The following is a 27,784-nucleotide window of genomic DNA, read 5'->3' as shown; positions in this document are numbered from 1 at the left end:
CTACTTAACAGAATCCCGAAGGTATGTCATTTCTGGTCTAGGTCTCCATAGAAATGTGTCAGGTTCATGCACTACATCCACAAATACTTTCACTGCATTTGGTCCAACAGGGAGACGATCAACCAATGCTTTTGGTTCTTGACACTGCCAATGGCCTTCAGCAACAACTTCGTCAGTAGTTGTCCAAGGTGATAAGAGTTTGCATTTGTTGACAGAATACGCCGTTGGGTTCTAGCAGACACATGCAAAAGAGAATAAGAATATGTTAATGCTCACAACAACTCAGACAAAGAACAACAAAGTAAACTGCAAAAACTTGCTTCTTGATTACACATCTTACCCTAAGAGGAATGTCTTCAGAATACATCGTCTGGTCTGAAATAATGCATTTATTGGCAGGCCATGCAATCATCTCGCCAACCGCTTGCTCAACAATACACATACCGGTTGCAGGCCTCCATAGAAATGCATCTGATTTGATTGCAGTTTCGACCAATACTTTAACAGCAAGAGGGCCTAAGGGGATATCATTCACAAAGTCTTCCGGTTCAGATGAAATAACACGGCCCTCAGCAACGTCTTCATCAGAACCAGACCAATCAACCAACACACACTTAGGTTGTGCTCTTTTGTTAACACTCTACATAAATGTATTTTAAAACATGTCAGTAATTACTACCCAAATATTGTTTAGAATGTCTGTAAATTACCTGCTCTTGCAGTAGCTGAGTTTTCACCTATCTCAGGTTCATGATGTAACATAAATGCATGTAAGTAATCAGCTAATAACTAACATCTAAGAATATAAGCATGCTTAGTATAACTAACCTGTCTCTTCATTCTAGCAATTTCAGATTGCAACTCGTTAACATGGTGCATCAAACCAAGCTGCTTCTCTTCCATTTCAGCCATAAACAGTTTCTTCACTTGAAAACAAGCTAACTTCGTCTTCCCAATGTTTCTTCCCATTGCCATCAAATGACCAGGATTGTCAGGTCCTAATAGTACTGAAAGCGGATCAACACTAAGGTTTGTTGAATTAGAATTAGCACCGCTATCAACGAGCTCAGCTGCCTTTTTCCGCCAAGATAAAACATGTTACTAAGCATATAGTAATATCTTTGAAGCACCAAAAAAAAAACTACTTACAAACTTCTCTGCAGCAATCATATTGACTGGTGTCTGATCTTTTTTTGTACGTGACTTGACCCACACTTTAAGCCTACTCACTTTCGATACTCCACCACTCTCTTGTTTCTGATGAAAACAACACATTAGATGTGAAAAAGGTGGTAAGTGAATAAAAAGTTAATAGTTAAGGTGAAGAAATGGTACCATATCTTCTTCTAGCCTAACCATTCCTCTACGGCTACAGGTGTGAGGAATTTGTTTGCTTCTCCTCTCCTTGTATTTATCACTCACAGCCTAGCATACATTGAGTGAAGATATTCAATATAGAACCTTGAAAACAAGCTAACTTAGTAGACAATACCTTAAAGGCTGGACTGGTTTTGCACTTGACAAATTTTCGCCATTCAACTGGATTAACATTCTTTGGTCTTAGATTCATCCTCTCTTGGTTAGTAGCTTTACACCTTATCTGCGTGACAAGTCTTGATTTTGAGGCCCTCCATAAACATCCCATTTGCCTCAACACAACATTCTTTTGGTACTCTTCATCAAGCTCAAACCTTGCCTACAATCACAACTATACCAAATGAATTACATATATCGATACAGAACCATCAAATGTGAAAATGTAATATGAGAAAGTCACCTGAACAAATTTCCATAGAACAATTTTAACTTCCTCACTGATTTTCCTCCAATCATCAAATGTGACAGGTACATGCTCCCACACTAATGGACCTAGGTATGAAGACAACTTCACTGATCCTTCACCAACAGGATCTCCAAAATCATTGAACTCCACTCTTTCTCTAGCATTTGGATCTCTGGCGATGTGCTTCATCTTGGTTGGTCCTCAGTGTTTCTTCTGCTTAGGCTGAACTTCATTCAATTCACCTCTCCATCAGGCTCTTCTTCCTGCTCGTTAGCGTCAGCCCCCGCAGCCCTGTTAACATCTTCATTTTCCTCATTTTCGTCAAGCTCTTCATGCTCTTTATCCTCGACAGGCTCCTGATCCTTTTCAGAATCTTCATGCTCTTCCTCCTCGTCAGCCTCTATAGCCTTTTCAAGCTCATCATGCTGCGGTTGGCATTGGACAGTACCAATAAATTCAACTTCCACTTCGGTATTCCTTTTCCTTCCCCTCTTTGTGACCTTCGTGTCTTTCTTGGTGACCTTACTATTAGTCGCATTCTTTTGCATTCCTGTAGTCTTTGGACGACCCATTTAATTCACCTGAAAGAAATTATACATTAGTTAGTACAAGATACAAAAATAACTATGAAACTACATCAGTCATCACAAAAAAGAACCCAAAAGAGTCAAGCATCAAACAAGACAAATATCAGAGAAGACATCAAAAAAGCACACAAAACAGTCAAGCATCAAACAAGACACATATCACATGCATCACACATATATGCCTTCACAATCAACTCGGGCATTGTGAGCTTCATCTATATCAACATCCATGTCAATGGTCTGATATCTGTGTTGACATCTTCTTCTTCTGCTTCATTGTATCTTCTTGATGGACCTCTTAGGACAATATACCAGCTGGATGTATCATCCTCCCTTGAGTAAAATACTTGTTTTTCCTGAGAAGCTAATATGTATGGATCCCTATTAAAGGAAACTTGACACTGATTCAAGTTAACAAGTGTGTACTCATCTTCCACCTTAACTCCGTTTCCTCTTACTGCCCATTGACACCTGAATAGAGGGACATAAAAGACATTATAGTCCAGCAAGATAATCTATGTAACTCTCTCGTAGTATGATACCAAATCAACAACTTGTGAAGTGTCTTTGGCACTCGCTCTACACATTGCAGTAGCCTCATAAAATACTCCATTGTTTTGGCTCAGCCTCTGAACTGAGTGTGTGTGAAAGCGCTGTCCGTTCACTATATAGCCTGTATATGACCTTGCACTACTACATGGTCCATATGCCAACCATTTTAGAGTCTCTTCATGTGTTTCAGCATCCATATGTATCTAGCAAAAAGTATAAACAATTGTCAGAATAGAAAAACAATTAATTCAGAAAACAGAATAATTCTTAGAAACTTGCATGTTCTTTTAACCAAGAAGCAAAATTCAGAGTATGTGTACTCCACAAATATGTTGCATCACGTCTACATCTTGCATTTGTCTCTTGTAGAAACTGTAGATGCATGCTTGTGAAACAAAATTTTTTTTTTTCAGTTTGCTACTTAGCTTATAGATGCGAAGTTAAAAAAATGCAATAACTTACTCAACGTAAGGGTCAACAACAGATGTGTTCTGAAGGACAGCAAGGTGGGCCATTTTCTTCTCCATGTCAGACAGATTAATTGATCTCGGTGCCGATATTGGATGTTCCTCTAGGATTGACTGGCTCTCATAGTCAGTATCCCTATCTAATTTATCCTCCACATTTGTTGTCTTTTTAAGAAACTCACTACAGAACCGCATGCACTCTTCTGCTAGGTAAGACTCAGCAATACAACCCTCTGGCCTCGCAGGGTTTCTAACATAGTCTTTCAGGATCTTCATGTGCCTACATAGAGTAAATAGAAGTATGAGTCACAGTCTACAAAATTTAAAATTTAAATACAGTATAAGTTATCTCTCAAATGGATACATCCAACGAAAGTGGACTGGACCGCATAGTCTAGCTTCCCTTCCAAGATGAACTGTTAAATGAACCATTATGTCGAAGAAGCTTGGAGGAAAAAAACTCTCAAACATACAGAGAGTTTCCACAACTTTTTCTTCCATTTTTGAAATCTGCTCTATATCCATAACTCGCTGACATAAGCGGTTGAAGAATGCACACATTCGTAATAATGCTAGTCTCGGGCCTTTAGGTAATAATCCTTTAACTGCAACCGGGAGTAACTGTTGCATCAGCACATGATAATCATGTGATTTGAGACCTGATACCTTACACTCTTCCACTGAAACTCCCCTTGATATGTTTGAACAATATCCATCAGGTCCTTTAAAATCAAAAAGTCGCTTGCATAATACTTTCTTCTCACTCTTGGACAAAGACCAAGGTGCTACTAGCAGGTAAGTCCTTTTCCCTTTGGCCCTAGGGTGCAGATCCTTCCTAATACCAAGATGTTCCAGATCTTTACGTGTATTGAGACCATCCTTTGAATTCCCACAATGAAGTAACGTTGAGACAATGCTCTTTGCCACGTTTCGCTCCATGTGCATTACATCCAAGTTATGCCTCACGGGGAGTTCCTAAATATGAATGCACAAGCAAAATTATCAATCAAAACTGTAAGGTGTTTCAAAAATAATCAATATACAAGGAATATTATGTGTTCAATATAAGACTTACCTCCCAATAAGGAAGTTGAAAGAATATCAACCTTTTCTTCCATCTTGACAACTCTTCCTCATCAACTTCATCTTCTTCCTCTGCCTCGGATTCACTGGAAACATCCCCAATATGACAGTCTTCTTCAACACTGACTGTCCTTTTCCTCTTCGTTCTAGCTTCTTTAAAATTCCCAAAGTTGTTAACAAAGTTCTTCAAGTTATTGGAGATGTCATGACCAGATAGTATCCTCAACTTTCTCCCATGTTCAGCATGTCCATCAAACCAAGCCTTCTTCTACCTATACCTATGCGTTGGTGGGAGACCCTTTCTGTGAGACATATACACATGCTTCCTACAGAACTTCAACCACATACTATCAGTGTGTTTCCCACACACAGGACAACCCATTTTCCCCTTCACTTTGCATCCAACAAGATTTCCATAGGCTGGGAAATCACTAATAGTCTAGAGCAGCATCGCCTTCATTGTAAAAACATATTTACTCACGACATCATATGTTGAGTCTTCTTTGCTCCACAACTGATTTAAATCCTCTATTAGTGGCTCTAAGTAGACATCAATACTATTACCAGGCTGTTGTGGACCAGGAATGAGCAGTGTTAGCATGATATTCTCCTTCTTCATACATAGATTAGGAGGCAAATTCTAGTTAACTAACAGCACAAACCAACAACTGTACTTACTGCTCTGCATGTTGAAAGGATTAAAGCCATCCGTGGAGAGTCCCAGCCGTATATTCCTTTCCTCAGCAGCAAATGTGGGATACTTGTCATTCATCTGTTTCCATGTCACAGAATCTACGGGATGTTTTAGTTTCCCATCGCTGCTCTGGTTACTAGAATGCCACCTTAGGTTTCTGGCCATTTCTTCAGACCTAAACATCCTCTTCAGCCATGGGATTATTGGAAAGTATCTTAATACTTTCCGTGGGACACATTTCTTGATCTCACTAGTGTGTTGGTTAATCTTCCATCTTGAAGCCTTGCACTTTGGACATTTGTCGAGCTTCTTCAACTCCTTTATGAACAGGCAGCAATCATTAACACCCACATGAATCTTCTCATAACCAATATCAAAAGACTTCAAGAACTTCTTCACTTTGTACAGTGATGTATGCAACACGTTATCCTCTGGTAACATCTCCGGCAATGTCTCAAGTAGATCATCAAAGCTCTTGTCAGACCAGCCATTCTTAGTCTTCAGTCTAAACAATGACACGATGGCTGATATGCTATGGTTTGTACATCTTGGATATAATGGGGGTTTCAGCATCTGCAATCTTAGCCAAGAACTCATCTTCTTTCATGTCTTCTCCCTCTGCCATCTCACAGAAGTCACGTTCAGTAGCTAACTCTTCATCTAACTTCTCAGCAGCTCTGTACAACCCAACAATCTCTTCATTCCACTGCTTCTCTTTCATCTCGCCTTCAGCCACCGAGGATACTTCTCCATGATGATACCAGTCCTTACGCTGCTTGTACACCTCATCCATTCCCCTTCTAACCAGATGATCAACTATATCAGTAGCTGAATGCCGATCTACATTCCGACAGTCTGTGCAAGGGCAAATAATGAACTTAACACCTCCTTCACCCGCAGACACAGCTTGGACAAAGTCCGATGCACCCTGATATATTGTGTTTTTGACACATTATACGTATGTCTAACTAATAGTTTTCAAGGATTTATCGAGTCTTTTTAGTCCCTTTCAAGTCATAAAAGGTCTAGAGTTGCATTGGATGGGAAATGGACCATCTAGAGAAAACGAAGAGAGAAAATTATGATTTGGAGTCTTTCGCGCGGAACAACCAACCGGAGCAGCCTGAGTGCCTGCTCCAGCGACAGAGATAAAAAAGGAAGTTTTCAAATATTTTGGTATTTGCCCTAGATTTCATATTTCTTTCCTCTAGCCGCCTGTAGCTCCTATATATATAGTTTCCTATTTATTATTTTAGATCTACCTTAGTTTTTACGCAAGAAAAGACCTGAGAGAGCTTTGATTTTAGCGATTGCTACTTGTAAGGGAGAAGGCCTCATCTATCTCATAGAGAAGATTATCTTGAACCCTCTGATTTCTTTGATCTATTATATGCAGTATTATTCAGAAATCATGCTTCTCTGTTCTTGTGTCATGTATGAGTAGTCACCGAGTTAGTTTAGGGTTCTAGGATTTTGGATTCGTGAGCTAAGCATAGATAAGTCATCTTGAGATTGTCTACATTCATATATGTTCTTATTGCTTGCATTGAACCGATCACTCAGTGCATGAATTAGGGTTAATCGATTTAGCTAGCCGTTAATTGATAACTTGAGACGATTTGAATGAGCCTTGCATCCCTAGTCAGCGAGAGTAGATATTAGGGTGCATTGTGAACATATCGGACATGACCTCTAAGGCTTGCCATCGTGTCTTGATCCAAACGAGAGTTTAGGCATCAAAACCGATTTGCAAAGGAATCAACACCACGAGAGTGGGTTGATTCAATCAGAGTGATCCGAGTTTAGACTTGTTATAAACTGGACTTGAATAATTGCTTGGTTTGCGATTTCATAACCTGGAGAAGAAACCCTAGACTAGCGTTTTTAAATCAACGTAAAACAACCTAATCCTGTTAATTGCTCTTTACGTTCTTTACTTCTTTAAAAACCCTCACTTCGTTTTAGCTAAATTTTGATCCCAATAAGATAAAGTGTGAACTGGTCCTCTGGAATTAAATCTAAAGATATTACAAATACACTGTTAACTTGACAGTAGACAAAAACCCAATTTTAGTGTATCACGATGGATTAAGTCATTACCTACAGGTTCCCTAACTTCTTGGGAACAGGTTAGAGCAGCTTTCTTGGGAACGGTTCAATGATAATGAACCTAAGGAACAAGATCACCTCCTTCAAGCAACACGCTAATGAACCTTTCAACGAAGCTTGGGAACGGTTCAATGATACTCTCAGAGAGTGTCCTCATTCTCTCTAGGGGACAAGGCTTCACGATACCAATGGATGTGCTCTTCTTATGGCTCTTGATGATGTCTTTGAGGGCTTTCATCATTCCCTTCTCAAAGTTGTCACAGATTTCTTGGACATCAAACTGAAGTAATCGCCTTTTTTGATCAGCCACATATCTGGTCGTTTTGATATGATCCTTGCACCTTATGTCTAGCCGTTCCTGCACACTAACAAACTCATCAAAATTATTCAAAGAATATTTAAATGGAGATTGAGGGACAGTTTGTCGTGGGGATTTCTCTTTGCTACTTTTCCTTTGAAAACCAGACATCATAACCTAAAAATCTCAACACAAAAGTTAGGAAATAAAACCTCACACTCTCACCCACTCAAGTGTTTCTCTCAGATTTAGGTGATCACACACAAGTTTCTACTCAATGTTCTAAGGGAACAAATCAAAGAATCCCAATGGGCAAATCCAAGCAAACAAAGGAATTTTCTCAAGATAGAAAGATAAGAGATTTTTGATTTTTTTGAAATCCGTTTTAACCACTCTAAAGCTGGATTTCTCTTCAGCCAGCAGGATTTCTCTCCCACCACCTACCCACTAATCGAACTTTTGATTCTTTTTATCTTTTTTTTTTATATAGATCTCTTTTCTCTTTTTTTTTTTTTATCTAGTGGCTGGTAAAGATATGGCCCGGATTTGAGATAGAAAGAAGAAGACGAACAGATTTAGAAAATGGAAGATGAGAAAGATGGAATGAAAAGAGATACCGGAAGAGTGGCTCTGATACCACTTGATACGCCCCAAATTCGGGAAGGATCACTCAATCGGACTTAAGGGATATGATCTCGCCAAAAGGGAGAAATGATGGATTGAATGGTGACACAAGAGGTGCAGAAAGTCTCTTGATACTACCAGACTTCAATTGTTGCTTGATATGACACACAAGTCCAACAAAAGAAGGGTTTCTACACGTTTCTTGATATGACGCACAAGTCCAACGAAATAGAGAATGTTTACTTGGAGACAACTCAACAAGAAACAAGAAATGTTCTACAAAGAACAAATGAGATAAACTCACAAAAAGAGGAAAAACAACTTATCTTATTCCTTGGATGTGATTACATATTTATATTACAACGAGTCAAAGAAAGACATAAAATAAATTGTGGAAAACTAGAAACTTAGAAAACACAAATAAAGACTAAAACTAAAGACTTTTATAGAACCGAGAAGTTGAATTTTGACTAGTCTTTGAAGATCTCTTGGCAAGCCACGACCATGAATTATTTGTTGACTCACTCTTGGTATTCTTGATGAGAATGGACTTGAAATGGACTAAGGAAAGGGCTGGTCGAATTAGGAAAGAAACAAACCCATATTGAACTTTTTATGAGCTTTTCTTTGGGCTGAAAAAGGCTCATTTCGCCCAGCAGCTAAACCAGCTCCATCTTCAGTGTCATTTAGCTCACTCAGCTCCAAAGTAATGTCACTTAGCTCATCCAGCTCCAAAGTAGTGTCACTTAGCTCATATACTCTCACTTCATCTGGTTTTAGATCAGTATGCTCGCCATTAATCCATCCTGGTTTGTCCTTTGTTGAAGAAACATCTATCTCAACCATAGTCGCATCATCCTGGCCCGAGTCTACGAACTGAGGCACATCACTATCTTACACTTTTCTATTCTTTCTTCTGTTTGTTTTCCTCACGTTTCAACAAGTGTCAGGTGTTAATCTGCTATATTTTTATGTTGGTGTTTGTTTCCTTGAGCAGGTTTTGGTTGAGAAAATGGAATTTCCGGAAGGATCGACAAAAGCGTCGACTTTGGCTGATGGCGATGTGTTACATATGTATTCTTGGTTATACTTGTTTCTTATGTTTTCCACAGTTTTACAGATGCAATAACTCTTACGTTTTACCTTTCTTAACATTATTGAAGGTTGTTGTCGGCTATGGATTGCCACTCTTGATTTTGACCGGGACCGGAAGTCAATGGGAGTTATGGGTGGATTCCAGCTCAGGAAACAAACTGCTCTGGTCAAGGTCTGTTTTTCTTCATGTAACATAATTTTTTTGGATAACTTTTTTTGTCTATGATTATCTGGCTTGTACTTTGGTTCGTATGGATGTATGTTATTAGTTCGAAAGCATTTATCTCCTCTTTCCTTCAGCACCTAAGAGACCGATTGTGAAAATTTGACAGGGTGCGGTAAAAAATGTGTTGGAAAGGAGTACACATATTCAGTTACTTGATGGTTCTAAACAAGAACTTGACGAATACTCAAGGCATCTTATTTTACAAAGCATGCATGATATGTCCATGAGTGCATTAAGATGTCTCGTATTTGCGTTCGCGGATGTTCCATCAGACTTTGCTACTTATGATGGAAGCGAAGACCATCCTCCTCATCAGCAACTTCTCAACCCATCTAACTATTCTTCTATTGAGTCCAATCTAACATTTGTTGGATTTGTCGGTTTAAAGGTGAGTTGCTTTACTATTAAATGTCATTTGGTGATTATTCTTCTACCGAGTCCAATCTAACTTCTGAACCTTTTCAATGAGTGAAGGATCCTCCAAGGAAAGAGGTGCATCAAGCCATTGCAGACTGATGTGACCCAGATCGAGCATCGATCGGCTCGGATCATGGATACGGTCCAAGGTGGCGTTCTTGTCAACCAGCTTGACCAAACCGAGGTTTTCATGTCGGATCATGCCAGTCTTGCTGCATGTGATAGTCCATCTGATCAATCCGTGCATGCTGATCATAATTTCCCATTGGATTGTGCTGATCAGACCGTCCGTACCGTCCCATCCGATCACCCCGACCGTACCGCACGTGTTGTCCACTGCATCGACCCACAGACGCCCATAATGGAGCTCAGTCTTGAACCACGACTTAGAGATGGAATTGATCGACCCACATCACTTCTTATCCAACCGTTTCAACATTCTAAGACTGCCCGTCAAGTCAGAATCCACTTGGAACGAGAAGAATCCAAAGATTTTCACAGATTTTCCCTTATGGCCCTTTTGGTGCGTCCCGCGTGTCCCGAAGGTTGTACTGAAGTTCTTGCTTCAGTGTCCGGCCCTATGATGGATTTTTTTCTTTCATATTTCACTGAGGCGTGGATACTTGAGCTGTCCAAGGACTTGTTTCACAACAGTACACAACTTGGTTCAGCAGATCATCCGATAGTTCAGTCCGTTCGTGTTAATCACCCGACAGGCCGTGTGGATCATCCTGATCACGTCCTGATCCTTGCACCAAGTACCAGCACGACCAGAATGAACCTGGACAGAAGGAGAAGTCACTTTGACCAGTCTTCATCAATTTCACCAACTTTGACTCCCTTTATTATTTTCTAGTCAATGTTGTCTTTTCCTAGGTTTGTATTTCCCATAATTGTTTATGGCTTTCTTTGACTACAAATCCTATATATATGGCTCATAATCCACGAAATAAAACAGATTGTTTTCCCCTTTTTATGAGTTTATTCTCTCTGTTCTTCGTTGAACATTTCTTAAGTTTTATTGGTGTGGTTAGCTCCAAGTTAACGCCTCTTTCTTGTTGGACCGGTGTGTCACATCCGGCAACAGATCGAGTTTGCTTCATTGTCGGATCTGTGAGTCATATCAAGCGATAATCAAGCACCCTGGTAGTATCATTGGGCCATCCGCAACCCTTTGTGTCACCGTTCATTCCATCAGTTCTCCTTCCTCACGGATCGAGTCCATATTTTTCCTTACCGGTCGAGTGATCGTTCCTTAGGGCGCATCAAGTGGTATCAGAGCCACTCTTCCGGTATCTATTTTCATTCCATCTTTCTCATCTACCATTTTCTTCACAAAATTCTCCTTCTATCTTTCTTGAATCCGGGCCCCTCTTTACCATCCATATATATATATAAAAAAGATCCAAATATAAAAAAAAAAAATCAAAAGTTTTCGATTGTGGATTGGTGGTGGAAGAGTAAGCCTGCTGGCTGAGGAGAAATCTAGCTTTAGAGGTGGTTAAAGCGGATTCCAAAAGCTAAATCTCTTATCTTTCTCTCTTTACAAAAAAAAAAACCATTGTTTGCTTGGATCTACCCATTGGGAATCCTTGATCTGTTCTCTTAGAACCTTGAGAAGAAGCTCGTGTGTGATCACCTAAATCTGAGGGAAACACTTGAGTGGGTGAGATCTAAACACTTGAGAGTGAGGATTTGTTATATGTTAACCTTTTGTGTTGAGATTTTTCAGGATAAGATGATCGATCTTAAAAGGAGAAGTAGCAAGGAGAAATCCCCATGACAAATTATCTCTCAATCTCCATTTAAATATTCTTTGAATAATTTTGATGATTTTGTTAGTGTGCAGGAAAGGCCAGACATAAGGAGCAAAACAACTAGAGATGTGGCTGATCCAAAAAGGCGATTACTTCAGTTTGATGTCCAAGAAATCTGTGACAACTTTGAGAAGGGAATGATGAAAGCCCTCAAAGACATCAGCAAGAGCCATAAGAAGAGCACATCCACACGTGCACCTGTAGCTGAGACATCATTATTCACCAGTGAAAAACCTAAAGGTAAATCTGAATCCCATGTTGAAGAGTTTAATGATTTTTCGGATTCTTTACCCATCTTTGATGAATCTGATGAAGTGCCAATTGAAAGCTTGATGACTTGTGAGAATAAATATGATCTTCCTTCTCTTGAACCTGAGTTTCTAACTGATATTAAATAGGCTATTGTAGAACTAACCATTTTGCAACCGGAGCATCCGAGTAGTCTTGTTTTGTCTCCACAGGTTTTTGAGGAAGAGCCACTATATTTACCACATCAAGGACCACGTCCTGCCACTAGGATATCTTTTTATGAAGATCTAGATCATATCTTTGATGAGGAGGACGAACCTGGTCCAGTCTTTGATGAAGGAGCAACAAACATCACATCCATCGCTATGGAGAGCCATCTTTGCTTTGATCCCGGCACAACTCCTGCCCCTTTGTCTTTTGAACTTCAAGAGCACTGTGAGCAATCTGATTTTCTTAATTCTCAGCCTGATATGTTTGTTAAGATCAGTTCTCTTGATGTGATTCGTTTTGGTCTTGAAAAGGTGAAAGATTTTTGTGTTTCAAAATCTGTTTTTGAAAGCATGATTAATTCTTTTAAAATCTTTAAACCTGGTGAACTTCTTGATCAACCACGTTTTCAAAAAGACAATGGCATCAATTCTGGAATAATCTTGAGTTTTGATCAGTTCTTAAAGCATAGCAAAGACTTTGATCGTTTTGAAAAATCTCTTGAGCTTGATTTGAAACAAACTGATTTTTGTGCTAAAAAATCTTTTGATTCGTTTGTTTTTAAAGAGAATGGCTTTGATCTGAGTTCTTCTAAACATGCACTGATCACTGATGATTTGTTTCCATCCTCTTGTGCATTGGATGATTTCTTGATTAAAAAGATGCTGAAACAGAAATCACTTGAAACTGAAACTGATTTTTGTGATCTTGATTTTTGTGATTCTGTTTTGCAGCCTGATCTCTTGTGTTCTGAAACTGATAAAACAGGGCATTTTCTGAGATCAATTCTTGATAATTGTGTTGATTTGAGCCTGGATGATATTGCGGTTTACAACACTTTCTTTGAAAAACATCTTGAGTCTTTAATAGTTGATTCTCAATCTGAACTTAAGCTTGTGTGTTCAGATGTTGAGCAGGAAATGCACGTCTTGTAAATGAATACTATTGTTGCATATCTTGATAAAATTCTGGTTTGTAATGTCTACTTTGATGTGCATCTTGACAAGCTGAAATGTGTGCTACTTGTTCTTGGAGAAGACATCTTGATTTTTGATTTGAACAAGTATTTGTCTTGCACATTTGATCCTAGTCTTTTAGTGTTTGTTTTGAGTACCCAGGAAAGAGAGGTTCAGCTTCTGAGAAATGAACGCATTGATCGTGCCCAACAGCCTGAGATTTGGAGAAGCTTTGTGGTCCAAACCGGCTACCTTGGAGATGCCAGCGACAGGGGTTCAGTCCAAAATGGATATCTCAACATTCAGAAGGTCTTTTATCATGAATCCAATTTCCCTGGAAATCCAACTCACCAAGGTTTCACTGAGGCTTGGAATCACTTGAAAATATTCATAGAGGAAGGAGTTATGAATTTTCAAACCGGAGGTTATCCAGCCCGTCTATCCGCGAGTACCAGACTTCTAAAGGAGATTCAGGCCCAAGAAAGAAGCGGCCTGAGCCAAAACTGATCCTCCATGAACCAAAGGTGTTGCCTCAGTCAACCTCCTGTCCAAACCAAAAGTACTGTAAGGATGATGGGTTGTGATTGTCTCTGCTCATCATGAAAACGTTTTGAATCCGAGAATTTCCAAAAGAAAACACATCTTTACTTGGTTGAAAAACGTATTGCTTAAACTTTTTCATGAATTGTTTTACTTAAGCTGTGCTTTGAAAAAGATTTGGTGTAGAAAAATGTATGAACCAAAATTACTTAGGCCAAAGAATCAATTTGATTTCGTTCATGATGATAATTTTTCAGATTTGGCATTGTCACTTTCTTTCCCTAACCGTTTCACAGCTTGGCCTAATTTTAAAATTGATAAACCAATTTTTGGTGATCAGTTTACTTGCTTAATGCTTGCCCACGTGCTTGAAGATTATCCTAAGAGTTTGGATCATGTTTTTGATGTCTTAAGGATAGAGAAACCCTTTGATTATTTCTTTATCAGATTTGATGTGGTTTCTCTAGTTGTTTTGAATGAACAGGATAAACATGATCATTTCCCAAGGAGAGCAAGCAATGATGGACGCCAAAGGACTTGGAATTACTTGATGAAAACGACTTCAAAACTCCAAGGATGTTTCTGTCCAATCATTTCATTCATTGAATTTCCCTTGAGTTTTAATTCTTTTGTATCTAATTTCTTTCCTTTTGATATAGGTACAATGGATTGAGGACAAATCCTTTTGAAGAGGGAGAGTATGATGTGACCCAGATCGAGCATCGACCGGCTCGGATCATGGATACGGCCCAAGGTGGCGTTCTTGTCAACCAGCTCGACCAAACCGACGTTTTCATGTCGGATCATGCCAGTCTTGCTGCATGTGATAGTCCATCTGATCATTCCGTCCATGCTGATCATAATTTCCCAATGGATCGTGCTGATCAGACCGTCCATACCGTCCCATCCCGTCCCATCCGATCACCCCGACCGTACCGCACGTGCTGTCCACTGCATCGACCCACATACGCCCGTAATGGAGCTCAGTCTTGAACCACGACCTAGAGATAGAATGATCGACCCACATCACTTCTTTCCCAACCATTTCAACATTCTAAGACTGATCGTCAAATCAGAATCCACTTGGAACGAGAAGAATCCAAAGATGTTCACAGATTTTCCTTTATGGCTCTTTTGGTGTGTCCCGCGTGTCCCGAAGGCTGTACTGAAGTTCTTGCTTCAGTGTCCGACCCTATGATGGATTTTTATCTTTCATATTTCACTAAGACATGGATACTTGAGCTGTCAAAGGACTTGTTTCACAATAGTAAACAACTTGGTTCAGCAGATCATCCGATAGTTCAGTCCGTTCGTGTTAATCACCCGACAGGCCGTGTGGATCATCGTGATCACGTCCTGATCCTTACACCAAGTACCAGCACGACCAGAATGAACCTGGACAGAAGGAGAAGTCACTTTGCCCAGTCTTCATCAATTTCACCAACTTTGACTCCCTTTATTATTTTCTAGTCAATGTTGTCTTTTCCTAGGTTTGTATTTCCCATAATTGTTTATGGCTTTCTTTGACTACAAATCCTATATATATGGCTCATAAGCCACGAAATAAAACATATTTTTTCCTCCTTTTTATGAGTTTATTCTCTCTGTTCTTCGTTGAACATTTCTTAAGTTTTCTTGGTGTGGTTAGCTCCAAGTTAACGCCTCTTTCTTGTTGCACCGGTGCGTCATATCCGGCAACAGATCGAGTTTGCTTCCTTGTCAGACCTGTGAGTCATATCAGGCGACAATCAAGCACTCTGGTAGTATCATTGGGCCATCCGCAACCCTTTGTGTCACCGTTCATTCCATCAGTTCTCCTTCCTCACGGATCGAGTCCATATCTTTCCTTACCGGTCAAAGTGATCGTTCCTTTGGGCGCATCATAGACTGCAGAACATCAGGTATCCGAGTCATGGTCATTACCGGAGACAACAAGAGCACTGCTGAAGCAATCTGCCGTGAAATTGGAGTATTCAAAGAAAATGAGGATATCTCTTCAAGAAGCTTGACTGGAAAAGAGTTTATGGATGTTCAAGATCAGAAGAATCATCTAAGACAAACTGGAGGGCTCTTGTTCTCGAGGGCTGAACCAAAGCACAAACAAGAGATTGTTAGGTTACTCAAAGAAGATGGAGAAGTGGTTGCCATGACTGGAGATGGAATCAATGATGCTCCTGCACTGGAGTTGGCTGATATAGGAGTTGCTATGGGCATTGCCGGCACAGATGTATTCCTCTCTCTTCTCTCTCACCTGCAAAAACGGGATGATTATGTCTCTATTAGCTTTCTAAAGCTCTGGGGTTATGTTCGCAGGTAGCAAAGGAGGCTTCTGACATGGTGCTAGCAGATGATAATTTCAGCACAATCGTTGCAGCTGTTGGTGAAGGCACATCCATCTATAACAACATGAAGGCTTTCATCAGGCGATTCTTCTATTGTTACTCATATTGGTGGCTTGAGGTATATAAAAATATATTGATCCTATTAATCTGACTATGATGAATGAAAGGTACATGATCTCTTCCAACATTGGTGAGGTTGCATCGATATTCTTGACAGCTGCTCTTGGAATCCCAGAAGGCATGATCCCAGTTCAGCTTCTGTGGGTGAATCTCGTAACAGACGGTCCTCCAGCTACAATTCTTGGATTCAATCCCCCTGAAAAGGATATTATGAAGAAGCCTCCTTGCAGAAGCGATGACTCGCTAATCACTCCCTGGATCCTCTTCTGTTATATGGTATACAATGACCTTTTTCTCTCACTTGTTCATCTTCTGAGGATTATTTCTTGATTCTAACTTTTAATATGTTAACTTATCAAACAGGTGATTGGTATGTATGTGGGAGTTGAAACTGTGGGAGTATTCATCATATGGTACACACACAGTAGCTTCATGGGCATAGACTTGAGCCAAGACGGTCACAGCCTTGTGAGCTACTCACAGCTAGCACATTGGGGGCAGTGCTTGTAATGACCCAACCCTAGGCTTTGCCCAAGGGTCAAGTCATTTTTCTTTAAAGAGAGAGAGAGAGAGAGAGAGAGAGAGAGAGAGAGAGAGAGAGAGAGAGAGAGAGAGAGAGAGAGAGAGAGAGAGAGAGAGAGAGAGAGGGAAGGAAGAAGCTCACCAAGAGTCCTCGCCGGAGCCACCGCACGCCAGGACGTCATCAAGCTCGTCATCACCATCAACCGCAGCTCGAGGTAACCGGAAACCGCCATGTTTTGAGTTATGTTTCGGTCGTTTTAGTAAATCGATCATAACTTTCTAACCGTAGTGAATCTCGTGCATCCAAGGCCATCATCGTGTTCCTCTCGTCAAGACGAAGCCGTAGACACCAACCGCGTCGCGATCGGAGCCTGGACGAAGCCGTACGCGCCCCCCGAAGATTCGCCTCTGCGCGCGCGTGAGTTCCACGCGCCGCCGTCGGACCACCGTCCTCCGCCGCAGCGCCGCCGCCGGACCACCGTTCTCCGCCGTCGCCGCCGGCCAACTTTCCGGTAAGCCACCGCCGGATCTCCGCCGTCGCCGCCGGTGACCGACACCGGTGACTCGCCGGCGACTCGCTAACTCGGCCGAGTCGACCCGGTGAGTCAACTCGGTTGACTCGGTCAACCGGTGGTTTGACCGGTTTAAATCGATTTCGATTCGGTTAGGATAAACCGGTCGGTTAAATCAATTGAAAATCGGTTAGGATAAACCGGATTAATTAATTAATTAATTAATTAATTAATTAATTAATTAATTAAATAATTAATCTTTGACCAGCGGGTTGACTTTTCCGTAAATACCCGTTTTAAACCGTTCGAAAGGCGTTCTGACTCGAAATTTCGATCTGATTTCAGATTTGGAGTCCATTTGAGCAGCTGGAGTTCATATATACCACTTCTCTTCATTGCTAAGGTGAGGGCTACTCCGTTAAATCCCGAGCTAGTTTAGTACTACCGTTATGGAAAGTTTAGTTTCGAAACATGATCCGTCTCTGTGAATCGAGTCTGTTTGAGAGTCTTGCTTGTTTATTATTATTATTGATTGTTAAACCGGAAATAGGATAATAGAGGATTCAACGGTTGATTGAAATGATTGATGTTAAGAATTGTTATATATATGTATATATATGCGAGTCCATGTTTTGGAGATTTGCGGGGTGCAGAGACGTTTGCACTGGCTGCCTATGTTTGAGGAGTTTTGCGGGGTGCAGAGACGTTTGCACTGGCTGCCATGTTTGTGGAGATTTGCGGGGGTACAGAGACGTTTGTACTTACGACGCCTTAGAGATTTGCGGGGTGCAGTGTGGACTACTGTGCTAGCGACGCCTGTAGAGTTATATATATTTATATCCTTATGAGGAAATGTGATATGCTATTATCGCATTGGTTGTATCATGTCTAGTCCACTAGACATATGTGATTGTTCTGTGTGGTGTAATAGGCACCGTGATTGTCTCGTGCTAGAGCTAGGCCTACATAGTTGTAGTGCTATGAACTGAGTCAGTGGTTTGCGGTTTAGCATCCCATACCTCACTGGGCGATTCCCCTGTCGCTCACCCCTCCTTATTTCCCCCTTTCAGGTGAGACCGATGAGCAGGAGTGATTTTTCGGACCGGTGCTATTGGGCTTTTGGGCTTCTATCGTTTTATCGATTTTATCGTTATCGGGCCTCTAGGCCTTTGGACTTTTATCGTTATGGTATTTCGTATTTTGGATTCTCGGTTTATGTCGTACCTTATGTTTCGGATTTTATTTTATATTATGGAATTCATGCGTGGATGTGGACTTTCAAATATTTATATATGGATATTTAAGATATTTGTATTTATCGAAGTATTTTTACTATTTCGAAAGTGACGGGTGTCACATTTTGGTATCAGAGCGGGTTCCGTCCCGGCTCCGACCCGGGATGGCGATTTTGGAGACCTGGTTTTATTCGGTTTTGACGGTTTTAAACGATTTCAAAATATTTTCAGGGATCTGGGAACTTTGAAAATAAAAATAAATAGCACCTTTCCGTTCGGTATCACTCCTTCTTAAATGTTGGTATCCACAGATCGGCATAAGTTAACTTTTTCGCTTTTCTTTCAGATGGCGCCCAGGAAGAGAGTTGTTCGTACTCAGACTGCCAGAGTTGCTAGAGAGGCTGAGGATGAGCATGTCCAACCCGCAGTTCCGCAGCAGGCGGCTCCGCCTATTGATCAGGATGATGGGTTGTGATTGTCTCTGCTCATCATGAAAACGTTTTGAATCCGAGAATTTCCAAAAGAAAACACATCTTTACTTGGTTGAAAAACGTATTGCTTAAACTTTTTCATGAATTGTTTTACTTAAGCTGTGCTTTGAAAAAGATTTGGTGTAGAAAAATGTATGAACCAAAATTACTTAGGCCAAAGAATCAATTTGATTTCGTTCATGATGATAATTTTTCAGATTTGGCATTGTCACTTTCTTTCCCTAACCGTTTCACAGCTTGGCCTAATTTTAAAATTGATAAACCAATTTTTGGTGATCAGTTTACTTGCTTAATGCTTGCCCACGTGCTTGAAGATTATCCTAAGAGTTTGGATCATGTTTTTGATGTCTTAAGGATAGAGAAACCCTTTGATTATTTCTTTATCAGATTTGATGTGGTTTCTCTAGTTGTTTTGAATGAACAGGATAAACATGATCATTTCCCAAGGAGAGCAAGCAATGATGGACGCCAAAGGACTTGGAATTACTTGATGAAAACGACTTCAAAACTCCAAGGATGTTTCTGTCCAATCATTTCATTCATTGAATTTCCCTTGAGTTTTAATTCTTTTGTATCTAATTTCTTTCCTTTTGATATAGGTACAATGGATTGAGGACAAATCCTTTTGAAGAGGGAGAGTATGATGTGACCCAGATCGAGCATCGACCGGCTCGGATCATGGATACGGCCCAAGGTGGCGTTCTTGTCAACCAGCTCGACCAAACCGACGTTTTCATGTCGGATCATGCCAGTCTTGCTGCATGTGATAGTCCATCTGATCATTCCGTCCATGCTGATCATAATTTCCCAATGGATCGTGCTGATCAGACCGTCCATACCGTCCCATCCCGTCCCATCCGATCACCCCGACCGTACCGCACGTGCTGTCCACTGCATCGACCCACATACGCCCGTAATGGAGCTCAGTCTTGAACCACGACCTAGAGATAGAATGATCGACCCACATCACTTCTTTCCCAACCATTTCAACATTCTAAGACTGATCGTCAAATCAGAATCCACTTGGAACGAGAAGAATCCAAAGATGTTCACAGATTTTCCTTTATGGCTCTTTTGGTGTGTCCCGCGTGTCCCGAAGGCTGTACTGAAGTTCTTGCTTCAGTGTCCGACCCTATGATGGATTTTTATCTTTCATATTTCACTAAGACATGGATACTTGAGCTGTCAAAGGACTTGTTTCACAATAGTAAACAACTTGGTTCAGCAGATCATCCGATAGTTCAGTCCGTTCGTGTTAATCACCCGACAGGCCGTGTGGATCATCGTGATCACGTCCTGATCCTTACACCAAGTACCAGCACGACCAGAATGAACCTGGACAGAAGGAGAAGTCACTTTGCCCAGTCTTCATCAATTTCACCAACTTTGACTCCCTTTATTATTTTCTAGTCAATGTTGTCTTTTCCTAGGTTTGTATTTCCCATAATTGTTTATGGCTTTCTTTGACTACAAATCCTATATATATGGCTCATAAGCCACGAAATAAAACATATTTTTTCCTCCTTTTTATGAGTTTATTCTCTCTGTTCTTCGTTGAACATTTCTTAAGTTTTCTTGGTGTGGTTAGCTCCAAGTTAACGCCTCTTTCTTGTTGCACCGGTGCGTCATATCCGGCAACAGATCGAGTTTGCTTCCTTGTCAGACCTGTGAGTCATATCAGGCGACAATCAAGCACTCTGGTAGTATCATTGGGCCATCCGCAACCCTTTGTGTCACCGTTCATTCCATCAGTTCTCCTTCCTCACGGATCGAGTCCATATCTTTCCTTACCGGTCAAAGTGATCGTTCCTTTGGGCGCATCATAGACTGCAGAACATCAGGTATCCGAGTCATGGTCATTACCGGAGACAACAAGAGCACTGCTGAAGCAATCTGCCGTGAAATTGGAGTATTCAAAGAAAATGAGGATATCTCTTCAAGAAGCTTGACTGGAAAAGAGTTTATGGATGTTCAAGATCAGAAGAATCATCTAAGACAAACTGGAGGGCTCTTGTTCTCGAGGGCTGAACCAAAGCACAAACAAGAGATTGTTAGGTTACTCAAAGAAGATGGAGAAGTGGTTGCCATGACTGGAGATGGAATCAATGATGCTCCTGCACTGGAGTTGGCTGATATAGGAGTTGCTATGGGCATTGCCGGCACAGATGTATTCCTCTCTCTTCTCTCTCACCTGCAAAAACGGGATGATTATGTCTCTATTAGCTTTCTAAAGCTCTGGGGTTATGTTCGCAGGTAGCAAAGGAGGCTTCTGACATGGTGCTAGCAGATGATAATTTCAGCACAATCGTTGCAGCTGTTGGTGAAGGCACATCCATCTATAACAACATGAAGGCTTTCATCAGGCGATTCTTCTATTGTTACTCATATTGGTGGCTTGAGGTATATAAAAATATATTGATCCTATTAATCTGACTATGATGAATGAAAGGTACATGATCTCTTCCAACATTGGTGAGGTTGCATCGATATTCTTGACAGCTGCTCTTGGAATCCCAGAAGGCATGATCCCAGTTCAGCTTCTGTGGGTGAATCTCGTAACAGACGGTCCTCCAGCTACAATTCTTGGATTCAATCCCCCTGAAAAGGATATTATGAAGAAGCCTCCTTGCAGAAGCGATGACTCGCTAATCACTCCCTGGATCCTCTTCTGTTATATGGTATACAATGACCTTTTTCTCTCACTTGTTCATCTTCTGAGGATTATTTCTTGATTCTAACTTTTAATATGTTAACTTATCAAACAGGTGATTGGTATGTATGTGGGAGTTGAAACTGTGGGAGTATTCATCATATGGTACACACACAGTAGCTTCATGGGCATAGACTTGAGCCAAGACGGTCACAGCCTTGTGAGCTACTCACAGCTAGCACATTGGGGGCAGTGCTTGTAATGACCCCAACCCTAGGCTTTGCCCAAGGGTCAAGTCATTTTTCTTTAAAGAGAGAGAGAGAGAGAGAGAGAGAGAGAGAGAGAGAGAGAGAGAGAGAGAGAGAGAGAGAGAGAGGGAAGGAAGAAGCTCACCAAGAGTCCTCGCCGGAGCCACCGCACGCCAGGACGTCATCAAGCTCGTCATCACCATCAACCGCAGCTCGAGGTAACCGGAAACCGCCATGTTTTGAGTTATGTTTCGGTCGTTTTAGTAAATCGATCATAACTTTCTAACCGTAGTGAATCTCGTGCATCCAAGGCCATCATCGTGTTCCTCTCGTCAAGACGAAGCCGTAGACACCAACCGCGTCGCGATCGGAGCCTGGACGAAGCCGTACGCGCCCCCCGAAGATTCGCCTCTGCGCGTGCGTGAGTTCCACGCGCCGCCGTCGGACCACCGTCCTCCGCCGCAGCGCCGCCGCCGGACCACCGTTCTCCGCCGTCGCCGCCGGCCAACTTTCCGGTAAGCCACCGCCGGATCTCCGCCGTCGCCGCCGGTGACCGACACCGGTGACTCGCCGGCGACTCGCTAACTCGGCCGAGTCGACCCGGTGAGTCAACTCGGTTGACTCGGTCAACCGGTGGTTTGACCGGTTTAAATCGATTTCGATTCGGTTAGGATAAACCGGTCGGTTAAAATCAATTGAAAATCGGTTAGGATAAACCGGATTAATTAATTAATTAATTAATTAATTAATTAATTAATTAATTAAATAATTAATCTTTGACCAGCGGGTTGACTTTTCCGTAAATACCCGTTTTAAACCGTTCGAAAGGCGTTCTGACTCGAAATTTCGATCTGATTTCAGATTTGGAGTCCATTTGAGCAGCTGGAGTTCATATATACCACTTCTCTTCATTGCTAAGGTGAGGGCTACTCCGTTAAATCCCGAGCTAGTTTAGTACTACCGTTATGGAAAGTTTAGTTTCGAAACATGATCCGTCTCTGTGAATCGAGTCTGTTTGAGAGTCTTGCTTGTTTATTATTATTATTGATTGTTAAACCGGAAATAGGATAATAGAGGATTCAACGGTTGATTGAAATGATTGATGTTAAGAATTGTTATATATATGTATATATATGCGAGTCCATGTTTTGGAGATTTGCGGGGTGCAGAGACGTTTGCACTGGCTGCCTATGTTTGAGGAGTTTTGCGGGGTGCAGAGACGTTTGCACTGGCTGCCATGTTTGTGGAGATTTGCGGGGGTACAGAGACGTTTGTACTTACGACGCCTTAGAGATTTGCGGGGTGCAGTGTGGACTACTGTGCTAGCGACGCCTGTAGAGTTATATATATTTATATCCTTATGAGGAAATGTGATATGCTATTATCGCATTGGTTGTATCATGTCTAGTCCACTAGACATATGTGATTGTTCTGTGTGGTGTAATAGGCACCGTGATTGTCTCGTGCTAGAGCTAGGCCTACATAGTTGTAGTGCTATGAACTGAGTCAGTGGTTTGCGGTTTAGCATCCCATACCTCACTGGGCGATTCCCCTGTCGCTCACCCCTCCTTATTTCCCCCTTTCAGGTGAGACCGATGAGCAGGAGTGATTTTTCGGACCGGTGCTATTGGGCTTTTGGGCTTCTATCGTTTTATCGATTTTATCGTTATCGGGCCTCTAGGCCTTTGGACTTTTATCGTTATGGTATTTCGTATTTTGGATTCTCGGTTTATGTCGTACCTTATGTTTCGGATTTTATTTTATATTATGGAATTCATGCGTGGATGTGGACTTTCAAATATTTATATATGGATATTTAAGATATTTGTATTTATCGAAGTATTTTTACTATTTCGAAAGTGACGGGTGTCACATTTTGGTATCAGAGCGGGTTCCGTCCCGGCTCCGACCCGGGATGGCGATTTTTGGAGACCTGGTTTTATTCGGTTTTGACGGTTTTAAACGATTTCAAAATATTTTCAGGGATCTGGGAACTTTGAAAATAAAAATAAATAGCACCTTTCCGTTCGGTATCACTCCTTCTTAAATGTTGGTATCCACAGATCGGCATAAGTTAACTTTTTCGCTTTTCTTTCAGATGGCGCCCAGGAAGAGAGTTGTTCGTACTCAGACTGCCAGAGTTGCTAGAGAGGCTGAGGATGAGCATGTCCAACCCGCAGTTCCGCAGCAGGCGGCTCCGCCTATTGATCAGGATGCTTTGAGACAGATGGTTCAGGATGCGGCTAGGCAGGCTGCACAGGAGACAGTCCAGCAAGCTGCCCAGGAGGCTGCCCGAATAGCTGCTCAGGAGGTTGCCAGACAGATGGCTGCAGTACAGCAGGGTCCGCAGATTCGCATGCAGCAGGCTCCACCAGTTCAGGTTCAGCATTATCATCAGGTTCCACATCAGCCGGCTCCAGTCCAGCAGTACCCTCAGGTTCCTGTTCAGCCGGTTCCAGGAGTTTTTCAGGTTCCACCGCCGCCACCTGCTTTCCCAGTTCAGGTGCCCGAGGTTGATGAGACATTTATCAGGGTGTTGGGACAGATGAAGTATGTGAGCTTGGAGCATTTCACTGGAACGACGGAACCTACAGTTGCTCACGATTGGAAGCACAATTTGGATAAGTGTTTGAAGACCATCTCGTGCCCACCAAGGCTCAAGCTAAACATCGCTGAGTTGTATTTGCGCGGAGATGCATCAATCTGGTGGGATGGAGTGAGATTGATGCACCGTGGCGAGCTGACATATGATGATTTTCTTTACGCGTTCAACAAGAAGTATTTTCCGAGGGAAGCTTTGCATGAGAAGAAGAATGATTTCGAGCATTTGAGACAGGGTGCAAAGTCTGTCAGGGAGTATGAGCGGGAGTTTAACCAGCTCCGCAGATTTGTGGGTAACAACATAGATGAGGAGGATCTGATCAGGAGGTTCTTAGATGGGATGCGAGTAGAGCTTCGTGGTAGGTGCAGTGTGGTTACCTACACCAGTTTGGAGGATCTGGTAGAGAAGGCGGCTGTGCAGGAGAAATGTATGGGTGAGGAGCAGAAGTTCTCCAAAGCAGTTCAGCCTAAGGCAGGAGGGGCTTCGGGGTCGCAGAAGAGGCCTTGGGAGCAGACTGGAGCACCCCGTTGTGGGCGTTGTCGTCGCCACCATTTTGGGGAATGTTTCCAGTGCTATAATTGCGATCAGTTTGGGCATCTTGCGAAGAACTGTAGGAAGCCACCACGAACTCAGGTTGCAACACCAGCAGCAGCAGTAGCACCAGCAGTGGCAACGAGGAACTGTTACGGCTGCAACCAGCCGGGTCACATCTACAGAGATTGTCCGAGGAGAGGCAATGCGGCACTTCCACCACCACCGAAGCGTCTAGCCATCGCTCCACGTGTCTTTGCAGTTGGAGATCCCCAGGGAGCTGAGCCGATAGCGGGTATGTGACTTTTTCATACTTGTTGTGTTTGAGTAATTTGGTTTGTGGATGCCATGTGTAGTTAGCAAAATCTTGTGTAGGATCGGTTTTGGTTGGAGGAAAGTCAGCTCACACCTTATTCGACACGGGAGCCTCTCATAGTTTTGTGAGTCCACGCTTAGCCCAGTCTTGGCCTTTTCGGGGTGTATTCGAACCGAAGGCTAAGAAGATTCAGACTGCCGGCACGGAGAGATTGGGAGCAGTCGGCGTCCATCGCAATGTACCAGTTATTCTTGGAGGAGTTGAGTTGCTCGGAGATTTGACGGAACTGGAGATGAGCTGCTACGATGTTATACTTGGAATGGATTGGTTGTCACGACATCAAGTAGTACTGGATTGTCCGAGAGCGAGAGTCCATATCCCCAGAGCAGAAGGGAAGATCATATTCCAGGGGATTAAGACGCACCATGGAATTTCCATTGTCTCCATGTTGCGCGCAGATGAGCTACTGGAGAGAGGAGCAGAAGGATTTTTGGCGACCATTTCGATGGTTAAGGAGGATGGTCAGCAGGAGCTGCATGACATTCCAGTGGTTTTCGAGTACGAAGACGTTTTTGAGGCTTTAAAAGGGCCGCCACCAGCTAGAGCAGACGTTCTTGCGATCGAGGTGGAGCCAGGAGCAACACCAGTTTCACGAGCCCCATACCGCCTTGCACCAGCTGAGATGGCGGAATTGAAGAAACAGTTGGAAGAGTTATCAGATAAGGGATTTATCAGGCCGAGTACTTCACCGTGGGGAGCACCAGTGTTGTTCGTGAAAAAGAAAGATGGGAGTTTCAGACTTTGTATCGACTATAGAGGTCTGAACAAAGTGACCATCAAGAATAAGTATCCGCTTCCGCGTATTGACGAGTTGTTGGACCAGTTGCAGGGAGCTTCTTGGTTCTCTAAGATTGACTTGGCATCGGGATACCACCAGATTGCGATAGCTGATGGAGATGTGCGGAAGACGGCCTTCCGTACACGCTATGGGCATTATGAGTTTGTGGTGATGCCATTTGGATTGACGAACGCACCGGCAGCGTTCATGAAGCTTATGAATGATGTGTTTCGGGAGCACTTGGATAAGTGTGTGATCGTTTTCATCGACGACATTTTGGTTTATTCTCGGAGTAGAGAAGAGCATGCTGAGCATTTGAGGGTTGTGCTGGATAAGCTTCGGGAACACCAGTTGTTTGCCAAGCTGAGTAAGTGTAGCTTTTGGCAGAGGAAGATTGGATTTTTGGGCCATGTGATTTCAGAAGCAGGAGTTGCCGTAGATCAGGAGAAGATTACCGCCATTTCAGAGTGGCCGACGCCAAAGAATGCTACGGAGATCCGCAGTTTTCTCGGTTTGGCGGGGTACTACAGGAAGTACGTCAAGAGTTTTGCTAGCATTGCAAAGCCAATGACGAAGCTGACGGGCAAAGACGTCAAGTTTGATTGGTCAGACGATTGCTCGAGGAGTTTCACTGAGTTAAAGCGACAGCTGACCCATGCGCCCGTTTTGGTACTCCCGAGGCCAGGGATACCATATGAGGTTTACACTGATGCGTCAGGCACTGGTTTAGGATGTGTATTGATGCAGGAAGGTCAGGTCATTGCATATGCATCACGTCAGTTGAGGCCTCACGAGGTCAACTATCCTACGCATGATTTAGAGTTAGCAGCAGTTGTATTTGCACTGAAGATCTGGAGATCATATTTATATGGGGAGAAGGTGAAGATCTTCACGGACCATAAGAGTTTGAAATATATCTTCACTCAGGCGGATTTGAATTTGAGGCAGCGTAGGTGGGTCGAGTTGTTAGCAGACTACAACCTGGATATTGCTTATCATCCGGGAAAAGCTAATCAAGTAGCAGATGCCTTGAGCAGGCGCAGGAGCGATGTTTCAGGAACCAAGGAGGTTCAAGAGTTTACTAGGACACTTGCTAGTCTCAAATTGTGTGCCACTACCGTGGAAGGTGAGGCAGTTGGCCTCGAGGCTGTGGAGCAAGCAGATTTGTTATGGAAAGTGCGTAAGGCTCAGGATGCTGATAAGGCTTTGTGTAAGCAGATCGAGATTGAGAGTATTGGATATCATACAGCTTCGAGTGGGATGTTCATGTATCGGAACCGGGTTTGTGTGCCTAATGATGAGTTGTTAAAAAAGGAAATCTTGCAGCAGGCACACCACTCGCGTTTCTCTATTCATCCAGGAAACACCAAGATGTACAAGGATCTCAAGCGTTATTATCATTGGCTTGGCATGAAGAGGGATGTTGCTTCATTTATATCGCAGTGTCAGACGTGTCAGATGGTCAAGGCCGAGCATCAGGTGCCTAGCGGGTTATTGCAGAACCTGCCATTGCCAGAGTGGAAATGGGACATGGTAACTATGGATTTTGTGACGGGGTTGCCAACCACCTTAGGAGGAAAGAATGCCATCTGGGTAATCGTGGATAGACTTACCAAGTCAGCCCATTTTCTAGCTATTAAGAAGACGGACAAAGCTGATCAGTTAGCACAGAA

General features: G+C 42.4%; 3 protein-coding genes and 1 non-coding gene across 4 annotated transcripts; 2 read left to right on the top strand and 2 right to left on the bottom strand.

Moving 5' to 3' along the window:
* LOC111212912 lies at nucleotides 1–1,972 on the bottom strand. Its single transcript, XM_022714551.1, has 8 exons — nucleotides 1,778–1,972; nucleotides 1,493–1,696; nucleotides 1,336–1,425; nucleotides 1,150–1,257; nucleotides 829–1,074; nucleotides 711–737; nucleotides 341–640; nucleotides 1–231 (listed from the first exon to the last, which is right to left on the bottom strand). The coding sequence occupies exons 1-8, from the start codon at nucleotides 1,970–1,972 to the stop codon at nucleotides 1–3; spliced, it is 1,401 nt and encodes a 466-aa protein (XP_022570272.1).
* Nucleotides 1,973–7,333: 5,361 nt separating this feature from the next.
* Nucleotides 7,334–7,440, bottom strand: LOC125592184. The gene has a single exon (XR_007328031.1). It is a non-coding gene; the product is annotated as a small nucleolar RNA R71 (small nucleolar RNA).
* Nucleotides 7,441–16,023: 8,583 nt separating this feature from the next.
* LOC125591556 (calcium-transporting ATPase 1, endoplasmic reticulum-type-like) lies at nucleotides 16,024–16,572 on the top strand (the record flags this gene model as incomplete). The annotated part of the gene is made up of 2 exons (XM_048765956.1): nucleotides 16,024–16,127; nucleotides 16,214–16,572. Coding segments are annotated over 2 exons (387 nt in total), but the record flags the coding sequence as incomplete, so codon positions are not given.
* Nucleotides 16,573–20,778: 4,206 nt separating this feature from the next.
* Nucleotides 20,779–27,782, top strand: LOC125591555 (the record flags this gene model as incomplete). The annotated part of the gene is made up of 9 exons (XM_048765955.1): nucleotides 20,779–21,093; nucleotides 21,180–21,289; nucleotides 21,376–21,604; nucleotides 21,692–21,698; nucleotides 21,812–22,042; nucleotides 22,117–22,339; nucleotides 22,686–22,743; nucleotides 23,923–25,252; nucleotides 25,333–27,782. Coding segments are annotated over exons 1-9 (4,953 nt in total), but the record flags the coding sequence as incomplete, so codon positions are not given.
* Nucleotides 27,783–27,784: the final 2 nt, after the last annotated feature.

This window comes from Brassica napus, chromosome C8 (genome assembly GCF_020379485.1).
Source record: "Brassica napus cultivar Da-Ae chromosome C8, Da-Ae, whole genome shotgun sequence".
NCBI lineage: Eukaryota > Viridiplantae > Streptophyta > Magnoliopsida > Brassicales > Brassicaceae > Brassica > Brassica napus.
This window is presented reverse-complemented; position numbering and strand designations above follow the sequence as displayed.